Source organism: Scleropages formosus, chromosome 22, assembly GCF_900964775.1.
Source record: "Scleropages formosus chromosome 22, fSclFor1.1, whole genome shotgun sequence".
Lineage (NCBI taxonomy): Eukaryota > Metazoa > Chordata > Actinopteri > Osteoglossiformes > Osteoglossidae > Scleropages > Scleropages formosus.
Window position 1 is genome coordinate 4,721,642 of NC_041827.1, and position 16,207 is coordinate 4,737,848.

General features: G+C 47.4%; 1 protein-coding gene across 2 annotated transcripts in view; it reads left to right on the forward strand.

Moving 5' to 3' along the window:
• The first annotated feature begins 1,720 nt into the window (after positions 1-1,720).
• trim62.1 (tripartite motif containing 62, tandem duplicate 1) overlaps positions 1,721-16,207 on the forward strand; it is a 36,500-nt gene continuing 22,013 nt past the window's right edge. The window contains exons 1-2 of one of the 2 annotated variants that reach the window (XM_018726038.1): positions 1,721-1,962; positions 2,596-3,234. In XM_018726038.1, the coding sequence (XP_018581554.1) occupies positions 2,821-3,234 (414 nt within the window). In that variant the 5' untranslated portion in view covers positions 1,721-1,962; positions 2,596-2,820. The remainder of the gene's footprint in view (positions 1,963-2,595; positions 3,235-16,207) is intronic. The other variant, XM_018726040.1, reaches the window with a different exon arrangement.

Genomic DNA, 16,207 nt, shown 5'->3' on the forward strand with positions numbered 1-16,207 from the left:
GCAGCGATGCAGTGGGTGTGTTCTGGTCACTGCACCTGGGCACCGGATAAGGTCGACTTTGTCCTTCTCAGGAACTCGGAAGAAACCAACACAAGAAGGAAAATAACACGAAGATTTCATATTGGTGCATGTGACTCATTACGCGTGCATGATTATTGCAAAAGTAAAAGGTAAATAAGTCAGACTCATGCCGATTTTGATGGTCGGTAAACTGGCATTTCATTAATCAGTAACTCAATACAATATGGAGATGACAACCTTTTCAAGCTTTAATGTCGTGCGCTTTCGTACCATAGTTCAGTGTTACAGAACTTTCATTTAACAGCCTCTCCTTCCTTCTTGTGCTCTGTAATGCTTGTGATGCACCAAGGTTTCTGAACTTCGCATGGAGATGGGGGGAATAAAGGGTAAAAAAAATCAAAACACCTTGGTCAAAAGTAATATGAGATGCAGGCCGAATTTAGCAGCCCAACAAAATCAATGGAACGGGTTACACTTCTGAAGTCTTCAGTGAATTGTGAACTTGTTTTTCTCTCGTTTTCTTTGCACAGGTTCGATCCGCCACGAGGAGGAATCGTTATAAACAGCCGAAGGACCAGCTGGCTGAGAGCGGCTCTCCTACGTCAGTGTGGTCTTCTCCATTTTTCTCCCAGTTCTCCTCTAACTGAGGTTATTGATAAAGTTCACTGAGTAAATATCTAACAGCTTCCTTGATCCAAGCTTAATTTGCAGAGTGAAAAAAAAAAACTAAATGGTCCCTTAAGGCAGTATATCATGTACCTTATAGAGTGAATACCTATTTTTTTTAATGAAGGGCAAAGACATGTGTTTTACATGACATGATGTTAAAATAGTTGAGAGAGTAGTGATTAGAACTGCTGCCTGTAGATCTGAAGGTTACAGGTTTGAATCCCATCTCCAGCTGTACTACCCTTGAGCAAGGTGTTCACCCAAAATTCCTCCAGTAAAGACTACCTGACTGTATAAATAGGTAAATAGCTGTTGTTGGCTTAACAGTGTCAGTTGCTAAATGTAGAGCATGTATGATCGTCCTGCGGCACAGTGTGCGGTAATTATGGCCCGAGCACGTGATTAAGTCATTGATTAAATTAGTGTAACATGCGGTATGTCCATTTAAACAGGGAACTAACAGCGCAGCCTCCTTAAGTTAATCGCTCCATGAGATTCACAATGAGAGGTCCTGATGCTACAGAAGTGGTGTATATTTAGATTTTCAATAAACAAAGGTAAACAGCGTTGCTGGAGAGGGTCCCTGGCGACGCGACCGATGCGATGATGAGGCTGCAAGCGATGCTGATTGAGCCTTAGGACCCAACAACTGGGAACAGTAAGGAGGGGCCGACAGAAAGAGTACAAAGAGCCAAAGGCTTAAAACCCAAAACTACCACGAGTATGAGCCATTATAAAAACAATAAAGAACTAGAAAAGAGTTACTAGACAGCAATAAAACTACAAGAGTCCCCTTCACTCTTCCACTGTTCTCGCTATTGAGCTGAAACCTTTAAAGTGAACAATGAGGAACGCATTATTTTCCATTATTTTGCGGGGGGAACCTCACTGGTTCAGTGCGCTCACTTGTGAATATGTTTCAAGTTACCGGAGAGACAATTTACTGCGTAATATATCTAAATTTGATAAATATTTGGCTTTACTTTTGTACGTCTTTAATTTCGTTCCGAAATGTTGGTTTTTGGGGCACGAAGGCTGCGTCCCCCCGCGGCGCGCCAGGTGGCCACTTGGTTTGTCTCACAGCGCAGCTCCGCTCCGCTCCTCTCCGCTCCTTCCTGGTCGGACCGGCCGCTTAGAGCCGCCGAGCTACAGCCGGGGGTGGGAGTGAGTGCAGCCTGACTTCGCCGAAGCAGCAGCCGTCCGAACCCAGTCATGCTCCTGTAGACAACCGCCACGACACCGCGTTCCCTGGAAGCGCCGGACACGGTAAAAGTAAGAGACGACGAACGAAATTTTCCCGTGTGGGGAGCGAGCCGAGCGGGGAGAGGGACGACGACGGGTCGCCGGGCTCTCTGTCGCTCCGCGGCTTAGAGCGCGCCGTTTGCGGCTAGCTGTGCTAGCCGGGATGCTAACGCTATTTTCTGTCCCTTAATTTAAACTTATCTTTTTTTTAAAAGACACTTCGTTTAATCTAACGTGTACGTACACGTTGTATTTGAGAGAGTTGTTAGGACTTCGGCAGAGGCTCGAATTTTATGGAAGGGCAGGAGGTGCTGACTGTGTGTGTGACTGGCTGCGCGTTGTTGGCGGAGCGCTAGCGGAGGTGGAGGTGCTCCGGTGTGTGTCGCTGGGCTACATCCGAGTCAGTGCGGCGTGAGCCCGGGGGTGAGAGGGCGCTTTGTGCCCGAGCCGAGCCGGTGTGCGTTCTCTCTCTCTCTGGGTGTCGCGCCGCGCGGGAGAGAGCTCGTGCCCCGGAGTGCGCGCGCGCGCACGCACGCGCAGCCTGTTGCGGCTCGCGCTGTACACAGTACGGCCGCCGTCGTTGAGAAGCGAACGGGCTGCAGGCAGTGTAGTGTGACTGACTGACTGTGTTCGCTGACGCTCCCTCCTCCTCTCGTCCCCCAGCTCTGCAACCAGCCTGCCGTGTTTGTCCGGCAAGGAGAACTTCCCCGAACTTGGGGCGACCCGCTCCTCCCGTCATAAAGAGCGCGGGGAGAAGCCTTGAGGAAGAAGGCAGACTGAGCCCTGCCTTCCCGCCTGCCTGCGCTGCGCAGAGCTCCTGCTCCGTCCTCCTGACGCGTCCAGACCAGGGCACGTGAGACACACCTTCATGCAGGTTCCTTTGTTCACATGCAAATGGCGTGTTGTCTGAAGGACGAACTCCTGTGCTCCATCTGCCTGAGCATTTACCAAGATCCCGTGAGTTTCGGCTGCGAGCACTACTTCTGCCGCAAGTGCATCACCGAGCACTGGAGCAGGCAGGAGCACCACGGGACCAGGGACTGTCCCGAGTGCCGCCGGACCTTCGCCGACCCGCTGCTCTCCCCGAGCCTCAAGCTGTCGAACATTGTGGAGCGCTACTCCGCTTTCCCCCTAGACGCCATCCTCAACGCGCAGAGGAGCTCGTACCCGTGCAAAGACCACGAGAAGGTCAAGCTCTTCTGCCTCACCGACAAGAGCCTGGTGTGTTTCTTCTGCGACGAGCCGGCTTTGCACGAGCAGCACCAGGTGACCACCATAGATGAGGCCTTCGAGGAAATACAGGTGAGGCGACCCGCCTGTCCTCCGGCTGACATCTCCGAGGCCCTTGCCCGGATAGGATGCCGACGTACGGAGGGCGAGACGGCCGCATCTCGTTCCTGGAATTGCGAGAGTTTTGCCGAGCGGGTCTTGGTCTGCTGTCGGTTTCAACATACTTAGGTTTCGACTTATGTCGGGTCTGCGCAGAGTGGAAGATGCGGCGCTGATGTTGACAAACCTCGCCGAAAAGGGTGCAGCCGCTTTCCGAGAGCGTCGCTCAATGATTTATTCAACTGAGCGCATAAACGCTGAATCCGCGAGAGTGCGCGGTACCGAACGATCCGAGCTGCGGGGTCCTCGGAGGGCGTACGATGCGACCGAACCGACTCCGCATCCCTTTCGTCGGTGCACGATGGCGCTCGCTTCGAGTCGCGTTTCGCGCCAGGGCGCGACGCGTCGCATCCCTCGACCCGAATTGAGCTTTGCGGTGTCCAAGTTGCCCAACCTTCGCGGATTGACTGAACCGGTTGCTCAGGAGGAAACCTGTGGAACGGAATGAATCAAACATTCCAGGAAAGGTGTGTGTAGTGTTTGCTGTTTTAATGACTGCTTTTATTAAAAGCACATACAAGCTTAAAAAAAAAAGAGCTGCGTTTGGTGATGGGATTTCTAAAGCACCGGTATCGTACCTAGCTGGGATCCAACACGCCGGAAGAGCTCTTGATAGGGATGGCGCGTGAGGGCTGCTGCTCAAGTGCATGCCTTTGCCTGAAGGGATAGTTTGCTGCCCTCGCTGCTGGGTGTGTGTGGGGGAAACGAGGAGGAAGTCTCTCCGTGATGCTTGTCGTACCCATTTAGATTTAAGTTTAACTTGGATTTGAGTGGCTCATCCAGTAAAGGCAGTCTTCCTACCCACAGACTAAGCCATGTGAAATTTGCATGGTTCCCGCTTGAATAACGTCATCGGCTGTTGGAAGTTCTACAGAACAACATTTGACTTCCTTGTGCCGTGGCGGCAGGGGTGCGTGTCGACCGTAGAACTGTGTTTGTTTGGTCACTTCGTAAGCCCCTTCTCAATTGTCGTAACGCCCTGTGGACTGTTGGTGCCGGTCACTTTGGCGGGGAGGGTACGTCCAGCGAAGCGCTGCTACGTTCGGGGCTGAAGAAAGAAGAGGAACCGCGTCCTTGCTTCCGTTCGCTCGACAAGCGAGGCCGCTTTTGGAAGAGTCTTGCCGCGAACTCGGGTGGGACGCCGTGCCAAAAAGAGACCGCAGGCTCTTTGAAGCTGAAGTCACCGGCGTTCCAGTGCGACGCGCTGCAGTTTCTGCTGAAGTCATCCGGTTTACAGAGTGCGAGCACTGTCACTTTGGTTTCTGTGGAAATAAATTCCTTGGAGCCAGGTCTGTCTCAACATGTCATCTTCCGAAACCGTGGCGGTTATAGTAAATTGCTCTACGTCGGCACGGCTTTTTATCGCGCCCAGTAGCGTCTCTTTGGATCAACACGATGCCCTCTCTGTTCTGTGTTCGTTACGCAGTATTTTGAACAATTTTCCAAAGACATCTCGATGGCAGTCGTTTAAACCCCTCTTACCGGTCCATCTCGGCACTGGGGTTTGGGCTCTTTTTACTTCGAAGACGCAGGAAACCGCAAACCTCTGCTAAGCAGTTGATCAGAGGCTTGAACCTGTGCCAGCCGCTATGCATGTTAATGAAAAATGAAAGTAATATGAAAATTGTAAGAATTTTGTAATCTCAATGGAGAATTAATTAGTACACGATGCTGTTTCTGTAAAATGAGTTCCAACATTGTCCTTACAACATCTCCCGAAAGAGGGAGTTTTAGGTGTGCATCTTTTTCTGTCTTGTTGGTGTTCAGGATGACTTTCCCAACGGACTGACATCGAATGCCGATGTGACCTTCGAGACACAAGAAACGGATTCTCGTGGAATTCAGATGCTGTTCTCCACTGCTGCAGATTCCCCCCCCCCCTTTTTTTTTTTAAAACCCTGAGAAAGGTCCCTTGGCACAATTCACAAGTACAGCTCTCCGTTTTGTACGTTAGAATTAGGCTCATCAGAGTGCTTTTAATCTAAGATGTGGGGTTTGCTTGAAGCAAGAAGGGAAAAGATGTTGCGGTTTAACTTAATTTTTACCCACACTTAAATTGGAGTGCCTTTTGAGAGAGCTTTTCCATGCACTTAAAATGCGTATTACGTAGTATTCATTGAAGGACGGCGGTAAAATCCGGTTTCCTATAAAGCTGTTATGCGTTTATCTGGAATTTTGCCAGCTCCCCAGTATGTCCAGTACAACGCTATGAAACTGTACTGGCGGAGCATGTTACTTCAAAAGCTTATCCAGATTAGGGTCCTTTGCAAATGAAATTTAAAAAAAGAAGCATTGCCTTTAAAAGCCCATGGGCGTATGCCTTGTGCCAAAATTGGTCGGGGGAAAACAACGCGTTTCCGATCCCCAGACGCCGATATAAGGCCGATGACTCACTTTCTCCGTATTACGCATTCCGATATTGTAGCTCGCTGATGGTTTGTTCAGAAATCGCCACTTCTTAGGCCGAGGAGTTCTCTTCAGCATTGGCTTCAAATGGCCTTCAGTTGTGTGCTCCTCATGCGAACCCGGCGCCCAGGTGCGGTCTGTGGATGCACGGCTCCTTAAATGTGAAGCGTGGAGGACTGTATACCGCTGACTGACCCCCATTTCTCTACCCCCCCCCAACCCTGACTAGTTTAAACCTGTCCACTGGCTTCCTGAAATCAAATGGCCTGTGTCTGATCAACATATTTCAGCGTATTGTCAAAATGTTTTTGCACGACCTTCCTCTTTTGAGCGTTATCAAACGCTGATCCACGTCTGCACAAGTTGGGACCTGTAACATTTACACGATGCGCACATTGAAATACAGTTTAGCGAAAGCAGCGTTATGGGATTTAATGCAAGTACCATCGCAGTAGCATAAGTACCCTTAATATCGGTTCGCTCTTGAGGATTCTTCCCGAAAGCGTTGTCTTTATTGCAACCCTTCTGATCATTTAAAAATGTTTCGTTTCTTTTTTCAGGCAAAACAACTTAATGCTGCTTGGTCCTGAAAGCACATAACTGTTGTATATTTTGGATCTAGGAATGTTGTCCGGGAGAAACTGCACCCAAAACTGGACCCTTAGAGAGTCAAAGGAAATGAATTGTAGCAGCACTAAGAGAGCGGCAAGGGGACGCGGTGGCGCAGCGGGTTTGGCTTGTTCCTGCTCTCTGGTGGGTCTGGGGTTCGAGTCCTGCTTGGGGTGCCTTGTGATGGACTGGCGTTCCAGCTGGGGTGTGTCTCCCCCCTCCAGCCTTTGCACCCTGTGTTTGTTGCCGGGTTAGGCTCCGGTTCGCCGCGACGCCGCTTGGGACAAGTGGTTTCGGACAGCGTGTGTGTATTACAGAGCAGAGCGACGCTGCTTCTGTAGTGTGTTTTCCTTTACATTTATTTAGTAGATGCTTTTCTCCCAAAAGTGACTTCCAGTGAACTCCGTGTAGTGTTATGAGCCCACACACCTTATTCACCAAGGTGATTTACACTGCTAGATACACTACTTACACTGGGTCACTCATCCATACATCAGTGAAACACACACTCTCTCTCTCTGTCACTCACACACTATAGGGGAACCTGAACTGCATGTCTTTGGACTGTGGGAGGAAACCAGAGCACCCGGAAGAAACCCACGCAGACACAGGGAGAACATGCAAACTCCACACAGACTGACTGCGGATCGAACCCACGTCCTTTCACCCCGCCCAGGTGCTGTGAGACAGCAGCGCTACTCGCCGTACCACCGTGCCGCCCATACTTTCCATTGGTTGCATTTTAAAATCGTGGTGTAGTTAGCCTAGATACAAGGTTGTAAAATCATCGCAGTGCCTTGATTTATGGGATGTTCTGTTTTGCATCTTGGCTAAACTCTTCTGCGAAATGCTTCTGCATGTGTTTTCTCAAGACGCTGAGCGGCAGCTGGGCTGAACACGGCGCCCGGAGAGGCGGCGGCTCGTTCGGCTCCAGCGTTGCAACAGGAGCCCCGTGATTAGACTGTGCCTGGGAGGAAACCCCCATCTTGGGCGGGCGGGCGGCCAGGTCTCATTACCAACAGTTGTCGCCAGGCAGTGGCAGCAGGCGAGGGGCACGCTGATTGCGTTATGTAAATGCGAGGCAGTCCCCAGCGTGCCTGTCCTCCTTCGAGCTTGCGCTGGAATCTTCCCAGTGCTCCGTGCCTCGTTTGTGGGGTCTCTCTCTGCGCGTGGAAGGCGGTGTCCTTTTACACCAGTACTGGGAGTGCATTTAGCACACCTGTGGGCTGAGGTGATGTAATCCTCGAGATGTTGTGGAGGCGGGGTGGCCCTCTTGCCGATGTTTGTCCTCGTCTTTCCTGACGCAGCGGTCCGACGTGTGGTGCGGCACCATGTCTTCTGCAGTATTTTCGCCTGCCTTTGTGTACAGCTTACTGTGTTGTTTTTATGTCAACGAACCGTTTGCTCGACACGCCAGTTTTCTGCACTGTCTCTGCTGAAGGGGAAGGGCCTCCAGTGACACCACCTGCTTGCAGGGCAGGAGCAGGCTGTCCCTCGTGATGGGAGTTCCCTTGCATCCGTGTGTGTGTGTGTGTGTGTGTGTGTGTGTGTGTGTGTGTGTGTATATATATATATATATATATATATATATATATATATATATATATATACACACACACACACTCTCCTTTATCATTTTATACATGTAAGCAAACGGTTGTTGTCAAAATGCCCCCTTAACACCTAAGAGTATGTCCAACAGTGCTGCTAAAAGTATAGCTGTTTTGGTTATTGGAAGGGGGTTCGGTGCATTTTAACTATTTAATCCAGCCAAACCAACACACACACAGTCTGAAACCACTTGTCCCAAGCAGGGTCTCGGCGCACCGGAGCCTAATCCGGCAACGCAGGGTGCGGGGAGGGGACGCACCCAGGGTGGGGCACCAGTCCGCCACAAGGCGTCCCAAGCGGGACTCGAACCCCAGACCCGCCACGCAGCAGGCCCCGGCCAAACCCGCTGAACCACCGCACTTCCCTAAGAAACAGTTTTAGAGATTTATACCTTACTAAAGAGGGCGACATCAGAGGCCTTAGCACTTTGAGCAGTTTTTGTTCATATATACTTTTTGAAGTTGCTTGTTAAAAGTATGGTTTTGTGCTGGCATCTTTTGGTTGCTGTTGTGATATATGTATTTTATGCTTATAAAGTATAGGCATTTAGGATGGAGTTCAGTATGATTGTTTGGCCCTTTTATGGGACAGCTAGGAGTGTTTGAACCCAAAGGTTGTAGTTTCAAGTCTCACGTCCATCTGTGGTACCCTTGAGCAAGGTACTAACCCTAAATTGCTCCTGTAAAATTGCTCAGCTGGGTAAATGAGTAAATAATTACAAGAAGCTTAATGCTCTAAGTCACTTTGGAGAAAAGTGTGTTGAATGTGTAAATGTTTGCTGAAAATAGCGATGACCACATGGTTTTTGTTGGTTTCCCTGGTTTATGGACCTCTGTAATACTTCAAGTCCGCTGAAGGTTGAAGTTTTGCTGTTTTCAGTATTTCCGGTGTTCAGATTTTTTTTGAAGCAGAGGATGAGGCTCGGCTAACAGAGGCGAACCCTTGATTGTGATTTCTCCTGTCACATGGCTGTGTGTGACAAGGGCGTTCGAGGTAAGAGGAAGGAGCAAACCGCTTCCGAGTTTGCCTTTTGGGTCTTTTTTTTTTTTTTTCTGTATGCTTTGCAGTTAAGACACTGGTCAGAAGAAAGGCGTGGAGGCACACGCTGTCGCTCCTGGTTATCCGCACACAGCCGGCTCTTCCCCAAAACCTTGGAAGGGGCTGCAGAAGATGTCAGTTTGCATCACGTCAGCATGGGCCCTTGGACTTCGCTGCGTTGCCACCAAACGTGACCCTGCTGCCTCCTTCCGGAGAGAAGAATTCTGAGACCGCTGAGTACGAAGGATCAGCACTGGGTGTGAAGAGTCAGTGCTGAAGCACCTCTGACAGTATCACGTATTAGCGTTCCTCAATTGTCTTGTACTTTTTAGGTGGATCGGGAGTGGTGTGGCTCATCGTTCTCTTGTTCCGACTTCTCTCGGCCCAAAAGTCGAGATGCGCGGCGATAGGAGGACCATCGTCCTGTGGTTTGCAGTTTCCTCTCACCTTAGTTTTACATCCTTCCACGTTAATTTAAGGGCCTTCCTAAGGTTTGTAGACCAGTGGGGCTCCTGTGGTTTAACATATGGCCTTGCTCATAGTGACAGATCCTTTGAGGCCCCAGTGTTCATTGGGCTTTTTTTTTTTTCTTTCTACTCCTCTCTTCCAGGCAGAGCCAAAATTAGTTCTGTTACAGCATCATTAGTTCAGCTGAGTGCTTAAGCGCACGGTTAGAGAGGAGATGGAGATGTGCACATGCACTGCATGCAGTCGGACGTCCTCATGCACCCCCTTCAGCGCATTACAGCTTTTAATGTTTTTATAAGCAGATTCTTATTTCTTCTCTCACATATCGGGGTGGACTTGTGAGCAGCCCTGCGCTGTAGGATTCTTGTGATCCCTGTGCTGCTGTTGCTTTCTTTTCAGCTTACAAGATCAGCTCTCACCTTAATACAATTTAAAATCAAGCATTTTTAAATTAGATTTTTAGCCCCCCCTCCCCTTGCAGAGCTTGCCGACAGCAACAAAAGAAACCAAATGCGCTGAGGCGTGGAGTCGTTCACACTGTACGGTTCCATCACATCATCTGTGCGCGGTTTTGCTAATATTGCCTTTGCTGGGGGACGTTTTTGGAGCACAGAAGGAATTAAAGGATTCAATAATGTTGTCCTTCCCTTTCGCCCAATCATTTGCTGCATTGTAAAGACCACTGTTTCATTGTATCATCTGGTGGTACAATTGATAATTTACATGTATTCGTTTAGCAGATGCTTTTCTCCACAGTGACGTACATCTCATAGAAAATACAATTTGTGCGTTACCATAATTCTTAGAAATCCAATCTTCTGGCCTATATCTAAATGTAAACCAGAAGTAATGTAAACGTACCAGGGACAGCTGGTAGCGTAGTGGTTAGAGCTGTTGCCTTTGGACCCAAAGGTTACATGTTCAATCCCCATTTCTGGCTCTAGTACCTTCGATCAAGGTACTGACCCTCAATTGCTCCAGTAGAATTACCCAGCTGTATAAATGGGTAAATAATTGTAGGTGGAATAGCAGTGTAAGTTGCTTTGGAGAAAAACGTCAGCTAAATGAATAAGTCTAGATGGTCTGGGCTTAGGGGAGATTTTGGCAAAAAAGGTCTTTCCTTTAGTCACACCAGGTGATGCTGCCTGTTGTGTGGACCTGTGTTTTCGTGTTCTAAGGCACTGCGTGAGCATCTTAGAATGCGGCTTCTTTCTGCGTACGCTTCTAGGGCTCCTGCATCTTCCAGAAAGTTGGGGAAAGCTTGCTCTCAAGTGACTCCGCGGTCCGGGACGATGCCCGTGGGTCTGTCCACTGTGGACTGATCGTGTGTCAAGTCCCATCGTGCCGTAGAGCCATTTCCAACCTAGAGATGCGTCGAGACAGGGCTGTATAATGTGTGTGGTGTGCAACATTGGATCACCTGTTGGGGGGGGCTCATGTTTGATGTCTGCTGTCAAGCTTTTGTGGATTTTGTGTGGGTTACTCAATTCTTTTGCAGCCCAAGTCCTGTTAGTAGACCACTGTTCCGCTCCCGCGGTAGCCTTTGCGCAAACATTGGCAGAATACTTTTTAAATCTTTCCTAATATACACCATCGCAGGGCAACCCTTTAGATTATTCTGCTGTTTATTTGCACATGGAAGATATATGATTTGTTCCTTTCTCTTCTGAGCCTTTATTTTGCTGAGAATGTTGGATATTTGCTGTCTGCTCTTAGGAGGAACACACCAGGATCATAGGAGCTTCCATGGGAGGCCAGACTATTAAAAGAAAGCGACAGTATTTCAACATGTTTTGCCGCGTAATTGAGTTACTGTTGTAAATAATTGTGTGGATTTACGCGAGTCTTTGTCTTGGTGTTGTGTATACGCTCGCGCGTGACTCTTTTGTTAAAAATATTGAGAAACGGGAGGATAGATGGAGAAGCCACAGGCACGTGCCGTTTCGAGAGGGGGCTCAACAGGAGTTCAAAATAGAGGGAGAAAATTGTCTTCGAGGTTGATCTCGGTCGAAGTTAGTCTTCTACGCTGGTACTGCTGGGTTGCCGTCCAAGCACTTGCGCGAGTTAATCTCCCGTGCTTAGTGATAACCCTCGCAAAAGCTGCTTTGTATTATTGACACATCTGCGCATGAATACAGCAAACGTAGACCATTCACCAGTGCCGTCGTTTCGCGAATCTAGCGGTTCAAACTTAATTTGCCCTTCTCTCCGTCATTCTAAGGTGAACGAAAAGCTTGGAATTTCAGAGGGCCCTCAGTAGAAACAAAATGCAAGTAAATTTTCCAAAAATGTTTTAGAAGTTCAAAAATGCAGACTTTTGGGTTGCGTTTTATTGCATAAGTGTGTTCACCAGTACAACAGTCAGTGTTCTACGCTGGGCCAGCGCCTTCAAAGAAAATAAAGTCTGTGTTTCTAATCCTTAGAATTTCTCTCACCAAGAGGTTTCACGTTTCCCTGGATATTATATGGAAATGTTGGAAGTGCACTCCTCTGAGATGTTTTATCTTGGGCTCTTTGTTGGGGTGTATTTTTAAGTTTCAATGAAACGGTTCCGTTTTATCCTCCACAGCCCAAAGTCACGTTTGTCAGGGGAACTGGTGACCGTGAAGTGTGCGGGTGAGTGAATGAGTGTGTGCGATTACGCTGCAGTGGATTGGTGTCCTGCCCAGAGTGTGTCCCCGGCCTTGTCACATGGTTTCAGGATAGCTTTGACAGCTGTGACCCTACACCGAATAAGTTTTTGTTGATAATGGGTGATTGTTATTAAAGAGATGTAATACCTTCTTTTATAGTGAGTCATTCCTTGGAATTGTTCAGTGAGCTCTGAGGTCACTCTTGACATGTCTGAATGTATTTTTTTTTATCCATTCCCCCACCATTCCATCCAGTTGGTAGTCGCTGATATTTACCTATAGGTCGGTGCAGTTAGACAACATGACTTACTCCAAGACTGTGATATGGGACTCGGTTTCCACCTGAGAGGGAAACTAATCCCAGATTAGGAGCCATTGTCCCGAGGCCAGAGCTGGACCGGGCCTTAAATCATCGTAATTCCCCCTGCAGAGGAGGACGGCTGCTGCTGATGAGCTGCAGGTGATTCTATCGACTGCCGTGTACGTCGGAGCGCTTGCTTACGCGCGGCCTGAAGCCTTAATTATGGGGAGAGAATTCAGCTGTCCTTAAATTGTCTTCCGAATTTGTGGGAAGGAAAAAAAAATGATTGCCTGGATGCAATCCTCGAGCTGTCTGAGCAAACCCATGAATAAGAATGCACAAGATCGACACTTTAGTCATGGGACACAATCGGTGGGTGCCTGTCTGTGTAGTTGCTGCCGGATGTGCTTCTAATAAATATTGCGTTCTTTTGTCCAATCACTTTTTTCGTTTGGTTTTTGATAACATTTATTAAAACTATACATCTTCAGGGTTCTGCTTATATTTACATTTCTTCTTTTATCTGGCACATTTCCCCAAAGTGACTTACAATGTTAAGCTGTTAAATTATTTACCCATTAATACAGCCGAGTCATTTTACTGGAGTAATCTGTGGTAAGTACCTTGCTCAAGGCTATTACAGCTGGCTGTGCGATTCAAACCTGCAACTTTTGGGTCTAAAGGAGCAGCTCTAACCACTGCGCTACCAGTTTATGCATTCCAATGTAACAAAGCATTCAGATTTTGACTCTGGGTGAGCGTGTGCATGTGTAACAACCCTACAGTGGACTGGCGTTCAATTCGGGGTGTACCCTGCATAGCCCGGCACGCTGTCCTTCCAGGATTGGTTCCAGACCGCTGCGATTTCAGTGCTCTGTTAACGATAGTCAGGAAGTAGAGAATATTTGACAATTTATGCACCATTATTTTATTTCCCAAAATCAGACACTTTGGGGAAGTGCTCATCTGAGCTGGTCGAATCTTAGGTTAGAACCCTGCTCTTTAAATGAGGAGGCCCATGCAGTGCCTTGACCATGGTACTCTCCTGAGTTACTCAAGTAAGAGGTTCTGTTGAATACTTGGGACTTGCAAAATGCTGTCGACATTGATATTAGTTTGGTTGCGTAAGAAGTTTGGGGCATTTTCTTTTCTAAATGTGCCAGCAAGAAGAGGCAGGCCTTCTGGAAGAACGAGTAATGCACACTGTACCTTAAATCACAGTCAGATGTGTGTGGATTCTCGCGATGTCCGGCATCCAACTGTGGGCACTACCGAGTTTTACATTACCATCCTTCACAGTGATGAAGGAAACCGATTTGAAGAGGCTGAAATTTGTGAAATATCTGCACAACATACCTTTGTATATATAAAGCACTACAGGTATCTATGAAGAAGTTTAAAACCGTTCCGTCTGGAAAGTATACAGTCCAGCATAACTGTCCAACTGTAATGTTGACCACGGAACGACTGTATTGATGTATATGAGTCAATATTTGATGGGTTTGTTGATTTTTCTTCTCGCGGCATGAGCATTAGCACATAGGGTGCGTATTGTGTAGGAAAGAAAAGTGTGGAACGCACCCGCAGGTATAATGCCGTAAAATTCATTGCAACGATGAAGATGAAACCATGGAGTAACCCTCTTCTTCTTCTAGCCGGAGAGGTAGCAGATTCCTACATCTGAGAGAGGGAAGAGTTTGGCACCGGGCTGCTAACTGCATGCTGGGATAGAACCTGTCGGGCTGTTTGGAAGCGGATTTGCCTGCTCGATGTTCTGTTATTTGCCAATATGCGAATTTGGCGGACGCACAAAGGGAAATATCTACAACCTTCAATGTGTTTTAAGTCCAACCACAGGACGTTTCATGCAAGTTCCAGTCATAGTAATAACTAAATTATCCTTTCCTCCAGGCTCACAGTCTGCGCTTTATAAGCCAAAACTCGAAACCAGTGCCACAGGTCACAGCTGTGAAATTCTAGCCGTGAGCGTAATGTTAAGCATAGCATATGATGTAGAAAATGTCGTTTGAGTGGAAATTATAAGATCTGCCTTCACATAATAACATATATGTAATAGAATTATCTTGTTAAAAGCCCCAATGCTGTAATGGATGTGACATGAAATGCACTCGGTTAACTAACGATGATAAAAATTCAGATAGAAAAGGGAAACTCTTATCTTGGCACTTTTTCTAGCACAAATTTCAGAGCTGTTCATGAATCTATGCAAAGTTAATGTCTTTTGCATGTTATGTGTAATGTGCTAATGTTTCATCAGCTCTTTAAGTCTGGTTGAGGATTATAATTTTTTGTGATTTCTTCAAGGTTGATATAAAACAAATTGTATAATTTTTAGTATTATTATAATATTAATATTTACAAAAACATATATGCTCTGTTAAGGGTTTTTATAAATCTGCGTTGATACACGTAATAACCATATAGGATCGACGTTTTTACCTGCTGATTTATTTGTTAAAAGTATTTACCCTCTCTTTAAAAATGTAAGAACTGCAGCTTTGTGATGGCAGTGCTGTGCAATACAACTTTGCTGCTTGCTCTTACTTTATCAGCCTGTTTGCCTTCAACTTATTTATGCCATCTGTTTTAAAATTATATCTTTTTATCCATTATGGCATCTGTATCATCCTGAGCAGTTAATTTAGCAAGATACCCGAGCCTTCAAACCCAGTGAGATGTCAGTGATTTCACAACTAACTGCTGAAAGGTACCCGTGTCGATTGAAAGAGCCAACAGAGCTTTGCCAAAGTTTAAAGTATGACATTTGAAGGTACCGAAATCCCTTTGATCACAAAGGTGGTTTCCATAAACGATTAAAACGAGAAAACGATAGCTTTGGATGGGATTGTAGTTTAGACCTTACCCCAGATGGGAAAAGTCCATATGAATGCCAGCTCGCTGACTGACTTCTTCCACCGTCTTTGTCTTCCTTGTCCCATGAGTCGTGACATCACCCGGTAGTGTAGGTAAACAAGACACGTCTAAGACGACGACGTGTTATCATTTGACTGATTACAAGGAACTGACAATGTTTTTTTTTCTTTTTTGCACAGCTGAGTCACGGCAAGTTTGCGCAGCAGGCCGATGACATGGGCTAGGCCCGTCCCCCGGCTCTGCTCGCTCACGGGTCACTTGCTCCGTGTCTCGATAAACCGAGTAACGCCACCCTACCGCCCTCCAGCTGCGCCACTTTTTTTCTTCCCCCAACAGCAACATCGGCAAAAGTGGGTTAGGGTTGGGGACTAGGGACTAGAACCCGATGCCGTCTGACTGCTACAGCTCGCTTCCCCGACTCTACAGTAAATTGGAGAAGCGGTCATACGACGTGTCCTATGTCTGCATGTTCTTGTCTTTGAGCTGAAATACACACTTGAAATATGCGGGCCCCCCGTGTCAGGGACATCTTCACTATTCTCAGGTGCATAGAGGTTTTTTTTTTTTTTTTTTTTTTTTCCTCTTCCCCCCCCCCCCCTCCTTTTCCAGAGGAGTCTGTGCATTTATCTTTCCGCTAAAATGAGCCCTCCTGGGCCACACCGCTGCGTGATCAGCTTTTGGGGCGAAAGAATGCTGCGCTTTGAACAATATGCAAATAAAACAGCATGCACAGATGTTTTTTTGAGTTCCTCAGCTGTACTTGAGTCCATAATAGTGCGGTTTGACTCAGTACGTAATGGTGTTTTAAAGCCGAATTCTTACCAAAAATGGATGTGTGTTGAAAATGCGTCTCTTGCTCTTGCTGGGCCCTTGTGTGCATGGTACGGTATGTGATCGGGAGTTGTGTGCAGGCAACGTGCCACCC